The following is an 18,083-nucleotide window of genomic DNA, read 5'->3' on the forward strand; positions in this document are numbered from 1 at the left end:
GGGAAGGATTTTTTTAAAGATGGACTGCACTATATTCTCCAAGAGCTAGTAATGTGGTTGGGATTATAATAGCAACACATTGAAAGCAAAGCAACCTAAAGGGTTACGTGTGCAGGTCCGTCATTAGAGAACCAGAAAAAGAGTGCTGTTCATAAGAGGAAGTGACAGTGCTTTTGGATAGCAATGACTGGCAGGCCTGATAGAAATATAGCTGGAGATAAGCTTAGGTTTGGATGAGCAGAGAGAAGGGGAAGAACTTTTAGTTTAGGGAATAATCCAAGCAGACGCAGGAATGGTAAAGCACACAGACATTTATAAGGAAGTTCCAGAAGGGAAGAATCACCTTTCTGACCCTTGTGTTCCCCACCAAGCCCAGTAAAAGCCTCGTTATATATATACATACATACATATATATATATACATACATACATATATATATATATACACATATATATATATATTTTATTATTATGTTATGTTAATCACCATACGTTACATCATTAGTTTTTGATGTAGTGTTCCATGATTCATTGTTTGCATATAACACCCAGTGCTCCATGCAGAACGTGCCCTCTTTAATACCCATCACCAGGCTAACCCATCCTCCCACCCCCCTCCCCTCTAGAACTCTCAGTTTGTTTTTCAGAGTCCATTGTCTCTCATGGTTCGTCTCCCCTCCAATTTCCCCCCCTTCTCACATATATTTGTACCTAGTAACTATTTGTGGAATTGAACATGTTGTAGAAATATCCAGGTTCCATATTGTGGATGGCCTTGAATGCCAGGCTCAAGAGTTTGGACTTTGCCACCAAATAAATAGGCATTAACTTGTAATTGTTCAAGATTGACTTGGATTATAGAGGTCAAAAATAATGGAAAAACAGTAGTTAGTTTAGTCTGGGAGATCTGTTAGTCTCTTTATTCCTCTGTTCTGTTTAATAGCCTTTCAGAGGGGCCATTCAGTGGGTGTCCTTTCTTATAACCTCATCAGAGAACTGAGTAGGAGTTAGGAGGGTTTTCATCCAAGTCATATTAAAAATACTTCTTTTCTTCCTGGCTATATCGTCCATTTAAGTGTGATTTCACTTTGTCCGAGGTGACTGATGGACGTGTTACAGATCTGTCTTGTACTTTTGCCTCTCATTAGTGGCAAGTGGTCTTTTTCAATTGTTTTTGTTCAGTGAATACTTAGCCCTAATATGATGCCCCATATTAGGTCTTGGTACCAGAGGGAAGCGAGTGTGTAAGAATCCATCAGCATTTGCATTATACTGTAGACTGTTACATTTAGGAGGAGGCTGTAAAAAGTAACTCTGAACTAAAACTTAATATCCCAAGTCTCAGCCCCAAGAGAATTTCATAAGCAATATATTCAACCATTTTAAATTTACACTAAAAATACAAATTGCAGCTTACCGGTTTATATATACTTTCATGGCAGAGAAATCACTTCATGCTGCTTCAATATAAGCTCACTTTTCACTCGGAAGACTAGTCCCACATGAGGACAAAACAGAAAGGGAGAATGGTCAGTCCATGTTGCAGACTTACAGAACTGTTAGTGCGTGGAGCACTGGGTATTATATGCAAACAATGAATCATGGAACACTACATCGAAAAGTAATGAGGTACTGTATGGTGACTAACATAGCATAATAGAAAGAAAGGAAAAAGAAAGAAGAAAGAAAGAAAAGAAAGAAAGAAGAAAGAAAGAAAGAAAGAAAGAAAGAAAGAAAAGAAAGAAAGAAAGAAAGAAAGAAAGAAAGAAAGAAAGAAAGAAAAACAACTGTCAGCTGTCCCTGAAACTACCTTGCCCTCCATTTATTACAGCCTCATAAGTCAATAATCCTAATCCTTTGTTATTCCAAATGAGTCCTTTATGAAAAGCTGATCCATAAATTCACAAGATAATGATCCCTTCCCTTTTTTTCTGTCCAGGACTGAGCAGCATCGTCTGGTTACAGTTTCCACATGTGGGAACTGGGGGATGTGAAATGGTCTTTTGAGGTTGGGTCCTGTGCATATTTGATACATTTTAGCTCTTTATCATAGAGACTCTTTTGAATATTTTTAGCTTGGGTGCAGAAAAGAAGCTCCATGAAGTAGTAAATTGCACTCTCCAGCTAACTTGTGGGTTCATTTTATAACTACTCTGAAGAACAGGCCTGTGCGGTACAGGAAACATCACCAGGTATGGGGCAAGACTGGAAATGGAATAGTCATAAGCGAAGCACCTTCTATGTCCTAGGTACTGGAATAGACATTCTACTACTTGTCTTGCTGGTACTACTGCTACTGTTTCTAACAGCAACTACTGCTTAGTGAGTGGTTCCTGGGTTCTAGTGGATGAGCTAAGAAATTTACATTCCTATTTAATCTTCACAAGGATCCTGCCAAGTAGAGATGATTAGCTCTCTTTTGTCAGGAGATGAGATTACCGTTTAGAGAAGGGAACTAATTTTCCCAAGTTAGGAAAGGTCAAATGTACAGTTAAAACCCGGATTTAACGACATAGCATCTGAGCCGCACTGACTCCCATTTTTCTCCAAGATGAGCTGATTGAGTTGCTTGCATTTGTTGGAGTAGCTTTTTCCTGTTGGTTTTCATTTAAAAGCAGGAAAAAATGAGAAATAGACACTTCTGAAAGTTTTTTTTAATCTTTCAAACTGTACAAATATTAGGTACCTTTGAAATACTTTCACCAGATTCTTGGGGTGAAGATGTTTTGTTGGATCTTGGAAATGAGTTGATTGCCCCAAATCCTTCTCATATTATTTTCATACCATAACCTAATAAAAACATTTAGTTTCTACTGCACCCATGATCTGCATCTCTCATTCTAATAAAAGGCAAATTCCCTGAAAGAAATGGAGAAGAGAAACCAATTAAATGAGTTTTATTGAGTTTTAAAAGCTAAGTCCAGATGCGATTGAAACAATTCAACTGACCATTTTAGAAATTAATTCTGATGACAAATGTGAAACTTAGGGGATAGTTACATCCGAGTTCCTTGTGATTTTGCCACTTACTAACTGTGAGGCTTGGTCAGTTTCACCTCTTTAAACCTCAGTTTCCTCATGTTGCATAAGGAATGTGAATTCGATGATCTTTAATATCCCTCTCATGTTAACATTCTCTTATTCTATTAGCATTTTTATCTATTTCATAATGACTGTGCTATCTAAGGAAGCTCCATCGTACACCTGTTTGAATACATGGTCTAGTTGTATATATTTACACACACCCTACAACGCTAGAACAGCTTCCAGATTTAATATTTCCAAAAAGCTCAGACTTGCCCTACCATCCTTTCAAGATTTCCCAGGAAGTGGGGAAGCTGGGATTTCAGAATTGTGTGGTGTGGCAAGTCAATAAAAGAAGTCAGATTACAACCAAAGATCTCTGAGTCCCAAACACTGATGGGTATATTTTCCCATCAAAGCCTTATTATTTTACAGGGCGCTCAAGTAAGGCAAGGTATTTAATAGGATATAATAAAATGGGATTTATTCAAAATCTAATTTCAGAAATTCCCAGGTTCTAAAGCAACATGTAGATATCTGAGTCTCACTCTAGAATTTTCACCATTGAAGATGTCCACTGCTCTCTACCTCTGAGTACTTACCTATGCCCACTTGTATAGAATACCTTGGGGAAGCAGTTATGAATAAGACACAGTCATCTCTTACCGTTTTGGGTTGCACAGTCTCGGGAAGAAAGCGAGCACATACAACTAGTAGTTTGGATAAAATATGATAAATGTTAATATAAAGGGATGCGCAGGAGGCCATAGGAGCCTGCCAGACTTAGCCCAAACTGACAGACCAGGCAAGACTGCATGGAGAAAACCAGCCCTGACATGAGTCAAAGAATAATTGATTGCAAGGTGGACAGGAAATCCTAGGAAAAGGGAAAGCCTGAATTCTTAGTATGAAACAACGTGCTGTCTGGAGAACTAGAAGTAGTTCGGTATTAGAAAGTAAAACGCTTTGAAGTAGAGAAGGCAGAGGTGGAACTAGAGACATAGGCAGAGGACCAGGTCATGAAGAGCCTTACTAAGGACTTCATCTTTGGGGCATTAGGGAACCATGGACAACTTTTAAATATAGGAGTAGTCTGGTCAGGATTGCATTTGTGATGGATCACTCTGGATGAAATTAGGAAAGGTATTAAGTGGGGACTGGGGACACAAAGCTGGAAGGAGGCATATCAGTTAGATGGCTAGTATTTATAATAGTCCAGCGGGCCAAGGCAATCGATGAGTGACAAGGATGGAAACAAGAGGATGGGTTTAGTAGTATCTTTGTTAACTAATTCTGAGATTCGCTTCACCTTGGTTTGTGCTCCTTAATTTCATGTAGAATCTATGGTAGTGTACTGAGTTGGATGAAGCCAGAAGCTGCTGAGCAACGTGAATTAATTTAGCCTCCCAGCTTTTTACCAGCCTCTGTATTCTCCAAGGGAATCTACTTGAATCCGAGCCTGGTTCTCCTGAAAACTTAGGAAGCCAGAAACTATTATTGTCTTACTGCATCCACAGTGGTCTCTGGTTCAAACTTAAATGATGTCTTTTTCTGGGCTCAACAGCTTCTTTTCTCCTGTGCATACAAATAGCAAATAGATAATAAGTAGAATATTTGATGTTCTCTGTACTTTCAGGTCATTAAAATAAAGAATCACAGAAGTTATCCCAGTTGCCCTTGGATCCTATAGTTGAAACAAGATAAGGTCTCTGTTTAGCTATGTGTGTAAAGCAAATGTAACTTGAGAATTAAAAAAAAAAAAAAAAGTAAACATGGGCACCAAAACTGAAAGCAAGAGACTCTTGAAACTACAGACCTGGTATATCACTGGTTAGAATTTCCTTCATTTTGCGAAGCCACGAGCCACATGCATCAGCTCACCACAAAGTCATTAAGCCTTTTTAAGCTCAGATGAAAAACATTAACAAATACCACAAAAGGCTTTAGTATAGCCCCTTTGTTCATTCACATATGGCACTTTATAACTCCTGCGCCACTCTGGTCGTGTGTTTGTTTAAGCTGCCTCCATCAGGCCGGTCCTGAAAGAACAAAAGACATCTTGAGCAATCCTAAGCAGGAAATGGGCTAATCTAAACATGGTTTGTGACACTTTAAGTAGAATAGAAAGGGGAGGGATTGATTAGTCATTAATGTCCAATTGGCTCCATATGGATGTTGCAATAATAAAGCCTTTTTTCAGAGCAGTAGCAGAGTTATTGAATTAGAGGTTTATGTTTCCTCAGAGCTGACCTTAGGGAATTCCCTTTTGGTTCTTCTTGTTGATCTTTTAAAGAGAATGGAGTTTCCAATAGGAAAAAAATAGAAGCCTTACCCACGATAACACTTGCTCATAATCCTGCAACTCAGGAATGCATTAATTTAGCATCGTTTTAATTCCTGCTATAATTTCAGTCCTTCATGCTTTCTTTGCATGCTCTTGCATCTATGGTGGGGCAGTCTATCAGAAACCAATTAGACAGTGGCATGAACTTCATAACTGGTAATGGGCTCCTCTAATGTGCTTAGCTGTGGCAGAGAAATGGCATCCTTACAGGGGGGAGAGTAATGTTCCAGCCCAGGAATGGTGGGCTTTAAAATTCAGTTATTTCAGATCACAGAATAGTGACTGGGGTAGCTTTGGTGTAGGGGAAATGAACTACACTGCAAGTCAGAAGACCGAAGTTCTAGATCTGGCTCTGCCCCTTATGAGCAGCATACCGGCATCTGGTTATTCCAGAGGAAGCTAACGCAACCTGTTCTCTGAGCCTTGGTTTTCTCCTCTATAAAGTGGGGCAAATATATCTACCCCCTTACTGATTTCAAAGAATTGTAAAGAGGATTCAGATAACGTATTTACTGAAAGCACTTTGTAAATATTATTGTATGTAAAATTACTTAGCACATATTGTATGCCTGTCCTGGAAACTGACCTCCAACCTGGTCTAGTGAAATGTCTGTTTCCAAAATACTCAATGGGAGTTTTTCTTTATATACAATATCTATCTATCTATCTATCTATCTATCTATCTATCTAGGTTATTCAGTGAATTTCTTGCTATAAAGTTCAATAGTTGAAGTCAGGTATTTGTTTTTAGTGGGATTAAAGAAGGTAATTCTTTGCTAACCTATCTAGCTAAACTTGTATAAAAGACATAGAGAGCAGACCACAGTCTTCACCCCTGGCATCCCTTCTCAAAAGATGAACGCATCACTTCTCTAATGATTAAGACTCTTGCTCAGCCATGGAATGTATTTTCCTGCCAAGTAAACCACTAGGATAGTCCAATTGTTTTGTGTTTTATTTTATTCTGTGTTTGTAAGAAGAAATCAAATTTGAATTCCAAGCAGCCTTCTTATAATGAAAGTAAGTTCACTTTCTGGCAGTAAGTGGAATGAGAAGTTTGCAGAACTTCCATAATCAGAGAGAGACAGCTGTCAGCCGTTCCTACAACACAGTGCATTAGGCTTCTACAATAGTAAGATAGATTTGGTGGGATAAACATGGTGAAATTAATACCTTCTATCTTTCCTAATTTTTCAAGCCCCCTTCTGAAATTCCTTCATCTTCTATATTTTTGTTTCTGATGCACTCATTATCATTATTTCTATTAACCCAAATAAGGGACTATTAACTGTATCATGTAACTCTTTCCAGAATCCCACAGGAGAAAATTAACTATTCTATTGATAGACTGTAATAGCCTAAAATATTGTGATTGCCAAGCAATCCAATGGTATATATTTATGTTTCTTTTTATTAAGAAGCTTTTTTTGCCCTTCTTAATATATATATTTTAATTTTCATTATTGTTATTTATTTATTTTTTAGTTTTTTGGTAAATGAGACCAACTTTTTGAGTTCACAATGGCCTGAATATGCCGTAAACTCAGGTCCACAGAGAAGAAAAACCTTTCAGGAAAAGATCCCTTTTGTTTGTTTGGCTTTCTATTTTATTTGGGTTCTTTTTTTTAACTAAGAGTTAAAACAATTTTACTTTGAATAGTATCCCCTTGTATGGCTATACCACAATTTGTCCATTCTCCAGTTATTTTCAGTTTTTGGTTATGATAAATAAAACTGCTATGATATTCTTACATAAATCTATTTCTGGACAAAGTTTTTATTTGTTTTGGGTAAGTACCTAAGAGTGGAAATGCTGAGTCATTGGTAGTATATATTTTACTTTATAAGAAACTGCCAAACTGTTTCCCAAGATGGTTACACCATTTTACACTTTCACCATCAACATATTAGAGTTCCAGTTGCTCCATATTCTTGCCAATGTGTAGTGTTGTAAGCCATTCTAGTGGGTGGGAAGTGCTATCTATTGTGGTTTTAATTTCTATTTTCCTGATGACTAATGATATGTAATACCTTTTCATGTGCTCATTGGCCATAACTATATATATATATTACATTCCTAATAGCATCAGAAAATGAAATACTTGGGAATAAATTGAACCAAAAAATTGCATAAGACCTCTGCACTAAAAACAGTACATTTGTTAAATTAAAGAAGACCTAAATAAATAGAGGAATACACCATGTTCATCTTCTGTTTTGTAAAGTGTTCATGCCTTTTACCCATTTTTAAATTAGATTGTTTTTCTGTAGAAGTTCTTCATATATTCTTGATACAAGTTCTTGTCAGATATGTGTATTATGAATATTTCTTCCCAGTCTATGCTTTGACATTTCGTTTTTTAAACAACTTTTGATGAGCAGAGTCTTAATTTGATAAAGTTCAACTTATCATTTTTCTTGTATAGTTATTTCTTTATAGGCTATCTCTAAGAATCTTTGCTTACTCCAAGGTCACTAAAATGTTCTCTTATGTATTCATTGAGTTTTTCCTTTGGTTTTTTTTATGATTCATCTCAAATTAATTGTTGGGGGTAGTATGTGATAAGAGGTCAAGGTTTATTTTTTTTCCACATATTTATCCCCTTGTTTTAGCACTATTTGTTGAAAAGACTATCATTTCCCACTTTAAGAGCCTAAGTCTTCATTGAAAATTGACCATATATGTGAGGGTTTAATTCTGGACTCTTAAATTCTGTTCTAGTGGTCTATTTGTCTATGTTTATACCAATATCATGCTGTCTTTTTTACTCTAGTTTTAAAAAATGTCACATTTTTACTCTAAGTCTTGAAATCAAGTACTTTGAATCCTCCAACTTTTTCCAGTTTGTTTTGGCTGTTCTCACTGCTTTATTTTTTATATAAATTGTAAAATCAACATGTTAATTTCTTAAAAAATTATCTTTTGGTGATTTTTTTTATTGGGATTGGGTTGAATATATAGATAGATTTGGAAAGAATTAACATCTTAACCATATGGACTCTTCTGATCTATGAACATGGTGTATTCCTCTATTTATTTAGGTCTTCTTTAATTTAATTGACAAATGTATTGTTTTTAGTGCAGAGGTCTTGCACACTTTTTGGGTTCTATTTATTCCCAAGTATTTTATTTTCTGATGCTATTAGGAATGTAAACTTAAAAAAATATTTCCGAGTTATTTGCTGCTAGTATATAGGAATACAGTTGATTTCTGTATTTTTATATTGTGTATTGCAATATTGCTAAACTCACTAGTTTTAGTAATTATTTTGCAGAGTCCTTAGGATTTTCTTTGTAAACAATTATCTATGAATACAAATAACATTACTTATTCTTTTCCAATCTGTTTGCTTTTTATTTCTCTACCTGCAGAAGAGTGTTGATAAGCAATGGTGAGAGTAGACATCCCCTGCCTTCTTCATTCTTAGGGGAAAGCATTCAGTAGTCCGCTAATAAGTATGATGTCCTACAGGGTTTTCTTAAACGCCCTTTACCAGACTGAGGAAGTTCTCATCTATTACTAGTTTCCTGAGAGTTTTTAACATGAGTGGATATTGAATTTTGTTAAAACCATTTTCTGAATCTGTTGTGATGATCATGTTTTTTCCCTTTGTTTTGTTATATAGTGAATTACATTGCCTGATTTCAGATGTTAAATTACTTACATTCCTGAGATAAATCCTACTTAGTCATGATTTATTATCTATCTTACATGTTGCTGGCTTTAATTTGTTAATATTTTATTAAGAATTTTTGCATTTATGTTCAAATCTTTGTCAGAGTATAATGCCACCTCATAAAATAAATTTGGGGAATGTTCCTTCTACCTCTACTTTCTTAGTTTATATAAAATTATTTTACTTTTTCCTTAAACATTTGAAAGGATTACCAGTGAAACCATTGGGACTGGAGGTTTCTTCATGAGAAGGTTGTTGGCTATAAATATAGTTTCTTTATTGGCTATAAGAGTATTTAGGTTTTCTATTTATTCTTGAGTGAATTTTAGTAGTTTGTGTCTTGTTCATTTTATCTAAGTTGTCAAGTCTATTGGAATTAAGTTATTCACAATAATCTTTTATTATCCTCTTAATGTGAGTAGTATCTATAGTAAAATCCCCTCTTTCAATCCAAATATTGGTATTTTTGTTTTCTCTCTTTGTTGATCAGTCTTACTAGGGGTTTATCAATTTTATTGAGCTTTTAAATTACTAACCCTTGGCCTTGTAAATTGTCCTTATTGTGTTTGGTTTACATTTCATTGATTTCAACTCTTTATCCATTCTGAAAATCTCTGATTTTAGTTGGATTAGTTAATTTATTCATATTTAATGTGATTATTGAATTTGATGGGCTTAAGTCTTGTAATTTGCTATTTTCTGTTTGTTCCCTCAGTTTTTGGCCTTCTGTCTTTCTTTTCTTTCCTTTGAGTTAATTGAATCCTATTAATATTAAGGTTTTATTTCTTTAGAGCAGTGTAAGGTTCATAGTAAAATTGAGGGGAAGGTATAGGGATTTCCCTTTCCCCAGACATGCATAGCCTTTCCCATTATCAGTACACCCCAGGAGAGTGGTACATTCAATGGGTGGATCCATCTTGACATATGATGACCCAAAATCCATAGTTTATCTTAGTGTTTACTCTGGGTATTGTACATTCTATGGTTTTGTACAAATGTAAAGTAACATATATCCATCATTATGATATCATGCAGAGTATTTTCACTTCCCTAAAAATCCTCTGTGTCCTGTCTCATCATCCCTCCTTCTCTGACACATGGCAAAACCACTGATCTTTTTACTGTCTCCTTTTGAGTCCTTTTTCAGTCTTCCATTTGAATTATTCTATTGACATTTTATTTTATTTTTTTTATTTTTATTTTTTTAAGATTTTATTTATTTATTTGACACACAGAGAGAGAGAGAGAGACAGTGAGAGGGAACACAAGCAGGGGGAGTGGGAGAGGGAGAAGCAGGCTTCCCGCGGAGCAGGGAGCCCGATGCGGGGCTCGATCCCAGGACCCTGGGATCATGACCTGAGCCGAAGGCAGACGCTTAACGACTGAGCCACCCAGGCGCCCCTATTCTATTGACATTTTAGCTATACCTCTTTATATTTTGTTTAGTTGTTGTTTCTAGTGATTTACTACAAATCCTTAATTGAGTCTTCTTATAGTTAAAATTATACCACTTTTCACAAATAAAGCAACCTTTAGCAATTTAATTCCATTTACTACCCTTATCCTTTGTGCTAATGTGCCATTGTTCTCACATGTTTTACCTAGTTCATATGTTATAAATCCCACACTAGTGTTATATTTTATATTAAGTAGCCCCTTGTCTTTGAAAAACATTAAAAATCAGCTGTTTATTGATGAAATACAGAGAAGAAAACAAAGTTGTTTTTTTTTTTTAAGTCACATATTTACCATTCTTAGTGCTCTTCCTTTCTTCCTGTATTAAGTTTCTGTCAGATGTTCTTTTTCTTCATCTTGAATAATTTCCATGAGTATCTCTTTTGGTATGGGTGTGCAGGTAATACATTTTTTTCAGCTTTCATTTATCTGAAAATGTATTTTATATTCGTTTTTGGAGCATATGCTCACTAGGTAAATCTCTGAACTGACTTATTTAATTTCAGCATTCTAAAGATGTTCTATAGTCTTCTGGCCTTCATTGTTTCTTATAATCAGCGATCATTTATATTATTATTACCTTGTATGTAATATACTGTATATTGTAATATATCCTGTTTCTCTGGAACTTTCCCTTTGTCTTTGTTTTTCAGCAGTTTGGCTAGTGTCTAGGTTTTCTTTGAGTTTATTCTTTCTGCATTTATCTGAATGTCTTGAATCTGTAAGTTGATGATTCTCACCAAGTTCCAGTAATTTTCAACCAGTGTTTCTTCAAATATTTTTCAGTCATGATTCTCTCTCTTCTTTTTGGAACTTCAATTACACATATTTTAGGACACTTAATAGTGTTCTACATATTGCTGAGTCTGTGTTTATGTTTTTAGTTTTTTTATTCCCTTAGTTTTTGAGACCAGATAATTTCTTTTGTTGTATTTTCAAGTTCACTGACCCTTTATCTGCACTCCAAACTTCCGTGAAATCCAATCAGTGAATTTTCATCTCAAATATACTTTTCAGTTCTAGAATTTCCATTTCTCTTTCAAGTTAACTTTCTCTGCTGAGTTTCCCCCCAACCCTGTCTATGTATTCATTATGACAATCTTTTCTTTTAAGTTCTCAAACATGTTTATAATGGTTACCTTAAAGCACTTGTTTGCTAATTACACTATGTGAGTCATCTCAGTTTCTCTTTCTGTTGAGGTTTTATTTGTTTGTTCTGTTTTGTTTTGTTGTTTTTATCTCTAGGTCATATTTTAGTGGTTGTTTGCACAACTTGTAGTTCTTTACTATATATTGTACATTGCAGATTATAAGTGGTAGATTTATTATTAGCTCATTAGTAATCATTGAGACTATTCAGAGAGAATTTCTCATTTAGTTTCCATTTTGATGTCTCCTTGAATATATTTGTTCATGTCACTACCCTGTTTAAAAACCTTAAAGACTTCTTGGCTTGGCATTCAAGGTACTTAGCAGTCTGTCCCCTATTTACATTTCTAATTTCGTCTCTTAGTACTCCTCTATTTTTTTCTATAAGCCCAAGCATAGCCAGCTTCTTTTTATACCCTAAAACCTTACCGATCTTTTGTGACTTTATTCACACTAATTCTCCAGCCTAGAATGCTTTCAAATTCATACCTGCTGGTAAATTTTTCTTCTTCCTTTAAGATGCTGCTCAGGCACGAGGGCATCTCTGAGGCCTCCCTGATCGTCATCTCTGTTCATTCCAACAAAATCAATAGCTTCTCTTCTCTGCTTTCATAGTCTTTTTAAATTACCTTTGTTGGCACTTATACTGTTTTGTAATCTTCTATTTATGTGTCTGTTTCCCTCACTGGACCAAATCCCTTTAAAAAAGGCACATGTGTTATCATTCTTTGTAGACCCAATCACAATGTTGGGTCTATCTGAAATTTGTCACAAGTGTTTGCTGAATTAGTGCATAAATAAATGATTACTAGGCACATTATAGAATTAGCCAAAGTTTTTCCTTAGGGAGAACTTTATATATATACACATAACAAACACTTACTCATTCACTCACATAACCCTTGGAATTTACCCAGGAAGGGGGCCTCTCTAGGATTAGTTCAGGACCATTGCCATAGTCTATGATGGTTACACTGGCCTTTCCAACCCACCTGGAAAAACTCAACTTTCTGTCTTCTCTTTAAATCATTTAAATCACAGATTTCTAAGGAAGTCTTTGCCTTGGCAATTTTTCTTCTCTCCCCATGGACTATCTTTCTTTGTCTAACTGAAAGTTTGTCTTTACCCAAACTATGATATGGGAAGACAAAAGATGAATTCATCAAACCAAGCCCCCTGAGGAAGCTGAAGAGAACAGGAATTCCTGGAGTGCAGGGAACACAGCTTTCCCATGGTGCCTAGTGTGGTGGTGGTGACCTGCTGGCCTGCCAGGAACTGTCATTTAGGATTACTACTGCTTGTAATTAAAGACACTTGGGTCAGCCTGAAAGCAGTAGTTTTTAGGTACATAGCTTTGGGTCTGGGCTTTTTCGAACTGCTTTCCATGAGGAGCTATATCATGAACAGTGAACTCACAAATGATTCCTCTGCTCTTAAAAGTAAAAGAGGCTGCTTCATAGAATTGTGAGACAGTCCCTAGGACAATTCTGGATTCTGACACAGAACATCGGCTATTTTAGAATGAAGTGCTTTTTTTTTTCAAACTTGGTATTATTTTAAAAAATGAATGAAGCAGTATGAAGTCACACTTGAAATGTAGATTTTAATCATAACAGAAGGTGGATTTTAGGCTTCAACTATTCAGACTAATAGCACGCCTTTTGAAAACAATTCTGTAGTAGTCTATAGAATTTTCCTTATGTGTTTAAAAAAGCTTACATAATATACAATTTTCATTTTAAAACTTCTGAATTTATACACACATATCCAGTGGTCTCTATTTCTACTGCTGCAACAATAATTCCTTAACCATTTTGTTTCATGAAGCAAAGTTTAGGGAAGCTAAGGAACACTTTCTAAATATTCTTTTGGCTTTGTGCCCTAAATATGTTCTTAAAATTCTGACTCTGATTAGATATCGGGTCTGGTTTAAAAGTGGTTTCAAACCTTGGCCTCCCTGGATAAGTCTCTTCTTCTCAAATCTTGGTTCATTGATATAACAGTCCTAGTTTAGGTCAGGATGTCCCCATTCATTTTTCACTTGACTTTCCTTGGAAGAGAGGAGAGGAGGCAAGAAAAAAGGGATGCATGCCTGCCTTGGAGCATTCCTATTTTCCATTTCCTAATTCACATTTTTATACTTTGTACTGTACTGTGCTTGAATTTCTAAATTTATGGGAACATTTATTGTGAGTCCTAGATATCTGCTGTGTAATTAATTCACTGTCAGTGTCAAGTAGACTGTATGTACTATGGGAGAAAGGGGCAAGGTCAATATAGGGTTATTGGTGGGGTGGGACCTGAGTCTATCCCTTGGAAAAGAGTAGAATTTAGTAAGACAGAAGGGAATAGGAAGGATATGTTAAGACTGAGGTATGGAATGAGAGAGAGAGAGATGGGGCCTATGTAAGACATGTCTGGGAGAATCAGTTGGTATGGAGTAGAAGATCTACTTAAGACCAAGGTCTAAAAATCCACCATGATTTCTATCAGTCCATTGGAGAGTAAAACTTCCCATTCACAATGAAATACATCTTTTAAATGAATAAATAAATGGAAGCTGACTATTTGGTTTTGCTAGAGGTGGAGAGAAAGCTATGACAGTAAAAGCAGATCTCAAGCGTTAATCACCTGTGGCATAGGAGTTAGAATAATATTGAAATGTTTTTGTATCTGACATTCTCCACAAGCCTGTCTCCTTTTATGTGTATGCATGCAAGTATATAAATTGCTGAATCCATGTCAGTTGTAAAGTAATGGCACTGAGGGCATCATAAATTACCATGGTGATCCTCAGGAGAAGACACTGTCGTATCTGAATGAGTGTTTCACTTCCAGAGTAATGTATGCCTTCATCTGGCCCAGCAGTCAGCATATTGCCCTGTGTTGATGGATATTGTCAGCTGGAAGCTACACTACATTTCACTGCACAATAAACATGGCTGTCAAACCCATATAAAGTGAAATCAATTTATCCTGTATGGTCAGTGCATTTTAAATGAAATTAATGTACTGTGGGTATGGTGGCAAAAAGGTAGCAGATTAGTTATGCATCTTGGGATCTGAGACTTTTCAGGTAAGGGATCATTCTGTCTAGTAGGCCGAAAAGAAGGGATGTTTATAAAATATATTATTTTTGCATGGTCTTCAAATAGTGGCCCCTCTGCCCTCTTTCATGTTTAGAAAAGAATTGATAATATTAGCCAGTTAGGCCCTTTTATCCTGTCTTTTGTTTGCTATAAATGATGATCATATTTGTCAAATAATAGTGCACTTTAATGTTCTAATTTATTACTAGCTCTGACACAAACAAATTTCTACTTAATCAAGGTATCTAGAAATAGAGTAGAAGGGGAGAGATTGATTGGGTCATGTTGTTCCTGTATAATCACTCCACTGAGCTGAAAGGCTTTACTTTTTCCAGAAAGTGGAAATGTTGGTTTTAATGTATATTTTGCTGCTAAACTTTTGGGAGTAGGCTTTCCTGTTCATGCAGCAGAAACCCTGACTGAGCCCATCAGTCCAAACACTTTACATTTAGCTATAGAAGTTTTTCAATCTATAGGGGGATATTTAGTAGATGCCACATTGCAGAGCATACTTCCGTGTGTCATGCTAGTAGGATTCATGAAAACAAGCAAGAGCTATGTTCATTCATTTATTCATTCATTTATCTAATCATTCATTAATTTAACATAGTTTACTAATTACAACTCTATATGCCAAGTGCTTTCCTAGAACCTAGGGATACCACAGTGAACGAGAGCCAGTTCTTGCCATATTCTCAAGGAGATTTCAATCTAGTATGTTACTAGCTAGAGTCACCTCTTCAGAAATGATAAAATATCAGAGATTTAGATAGAGTTTCATGGGGGAATGTTTAGGAACTACTCTTAAGCAGCAGAAAAACGTATCAGGACCCTTGAAATAAATGTCTTTTAGTCTACTAGTTTGCATAGAAGTTGAAAACCAATCTTTTACTTAATAAATATTTATTGAATATCTATTATGTGGGAAATCCTGGGGATACAAGAATGAGTACAACATAAACACCAACTTTAGGGGTTTCATATTTCTGGGGGATGGAGTGGAAAGATTAGAGAGAGATAGTCACATAAACAAGTAATTACTTTGGAGCATGTAGCATAAAAGAAAGAGGAATGAAAGCAGCCCGGGGAACATCATTGCAAATGCTGTTCCTATGGCCTGAATTACCCTTCCCATCTGTCTTTACAGCCCTGCCCTATTCACGTGCTGATCTTTATTCATCCTCCACGACAGAGGTCAGACATCGCCTCTCCTAAGAGGCACTAGCCGACTGTCTTGTCGGATGCCCTCTTGGCGCCCTGCTTTACTTCACTATCACAACGCTGATCGTACACTCTGTGATAATTGCCTGGGGTCTGTACCCCCTCTGATCTGTGTGCTCCCTAAAAGCAGGGTCTGTTTTATTTACCTTTGCATCCCCAACCCCTGGCATAATGCCTCACTCAGTGATTGCTCAATTAATATTTTGTATTGAATTAATTAATTCGTGAAACACACCACATTCGAATAGGTCTTGAAGGATGAGTGGGACTTGGTGGGATTTCATGAAGAAGGAGGAGAAGGGGCTTCCAGGCACTGAGAGGAGCGCTGGACAAGGCATAATATTGTGTGAGAGAATGATATTTGAGGTAAAGAGATAGTTTGAAGTGCTGCAATTTTTGGCAAATGAGGCTAAAATGATAGGTGGGAGCCTGCTTTTGAAGGGAGGAATCACAACAGGAAAGGTTACTGTAAAATAAAGCCAGTCATTGCTAAATCACCATCTGCATTTTTATTGTAGTAAAAATGTACTAGGTGTATAAAAACATACAAAATTAATTCTGCCCAGTGTGTCTTTGAGGCCTCCATCAGAAGGGCCTATAGAATTGTCATTTGAAACAGTCTTCCTCCAAGAGTCACTTAAAAAGAAGAGAAGGGCCTAGGGAAAATAGCTGAACCAGGCGGCAAGCTGTGTTACCTTACTCAGATAATAACGCTTTGCACCCGTCTTGTTCTTCCTGCCCTGACGTTACAGGAAGTAAAGCAATGAATGGCTCTGCAGCTAAACTACAGCAGTATTATTGTTGGCCAACAGGAGGCGCCACTGTGGCTGAAGCGCGAGTCTACAGGGATGCCCGCAGCCGGGCCAGCAGCGAGCCCCACATCAAGCGACCAATGAATGCTTTCATGGTTTGGGCGAAGGATGAGAGGAGGAAAATCCTTCAGGCCTTCCCCGACATGCATAACTCCAACATTAGCAAAATCTTAGGTGAGTGCAGTCTCTGATGCTGACCTTCTACCCCCCCGGGTGCCCCGAGAGTGGAAAACAGGGGCATCACCTGACACCTCAGGGAGACTGTGGTTTGCAGACATTAGATGTAGCTCAGCAGGCTGCCTCGGGAGTCTTCGTCATCATCTCTGTGCCCATTTAGGTTTAGGGGTTGCACATCCACTGGTGCCAGGGAAGGATTGACTAAAAATTTATCGTACAGTCTGTTACATACTGTGACTTTGGCCACTCGGAGAGGTCACTGCTAAACAGGAACCATGGAGACAAGCTTTATCCCCTCTTATTCAGCCTTCTTCAATCCGTAAGTTGCTGCGAAACCTCAGAAACGTGCACCGATCCTACAGTTTTCTGCTTCAGGGTTCTTGGGTTCCTGTGTCCCTCTGAAAGACTCATCAGGAACTGGGGTGAGCCCCCAAATAGTGTGAAATTCATGAAGTGTTGAACAGTGCCTCAAATGATAACTTTAAAACTTGTAAAATGAAACTGCATTTACTTTAATAAGATATGACTAGTTCGGATTTTAGAGCGGAGACTTGAACACACAGACCACAGGGCAGAGGCCCATTTTGTGGTCAATTGCCAGGGTGATTCTCCCGCTTCTCAGGATTAAACTCAAGCCTCGTTCTGTGAGCGTAAAGCTTGCCTAGTGCGGATGATACAGTTTGGAATTATTGTGTTCAACATGTTGAACATATTTTATTCAATATGCAGCATTACAGTCAACATGTTTCCTCTTTAAAAAGAAAAAACACAGAAGGCACTGTTCTATTTAAGCTGTCATGATGTGACAAAATCTCAAAAGGAGCCGTTTAAGATGCTGAAAAACATTAGAGACTTAAACTGTGGTTTTCGTTTTTTAAATGTTTTGTTCAAAAGCAATAAATATTTAACCTTAGTAAATATTGGTGATCTGGACATACACAAATACACATGTTTTGTCACTGTATAAATAATTTAACTTGATTCAGAGACATGGGGAGGCAGTAACCTCAAAGAAAATTTAAAACATACATAAGATCAAATAGTGGTGAAATGTTAAAAAAAATAAGTTTTTCTCTTTTGATTTTTAAATTTCAAGATGGATACTAAATGTCATTACGATTAAGCGGGGTGTCAT

General features: G+C 36.7%; 1 protein-coding gene across 16 annotated transcripts in view; it reads left to right on the forward strand.

The window, feature by feature from the left end:
- SOX6 (SRY-box transcription factor 6) overlaps positions 1 to 18,083 on the forward strand; it is a 605,015-nt gene that overhangs the window by 571,327 nt on the left and 15,605 nt on the right. For 11 of the 16 annotated variants that reach the window (XM_078058353.1, XM_078058351.1, XM_078058356.1 and 8 more), the window contains one exon: positions 16,712 to 16,945. In XM_078058353.1, the coding sequence (XP_077914479.1) occupies positions 16,712 to 16,945 (234 nt within the window). The remainder of the gene's footprint in view (positions 1 to 16,711; positions 16,946 to 18,083) is intronic. The other 5 variants (XM_078058349.1, XM_078058359.1, XM_078058364.1 and 2 more) reach the window with 1 other exon arrangement.

The sequence above is a fragment of the Halichoerus grypus genome, chromosome 11 (assembly GCF_964656455.1).
Source record: "Halichoerus grypus chromosome 11, mHalGry1.hap1.1, whole genome shotgun sequence".
NCBI classification, from domain to species: domain Eukaryota; kingdom Metazoa; phylum Chordata; class Mammalia; order Carnivora; family Phocidae; genus Halichoerus; species Halichoerus grypus.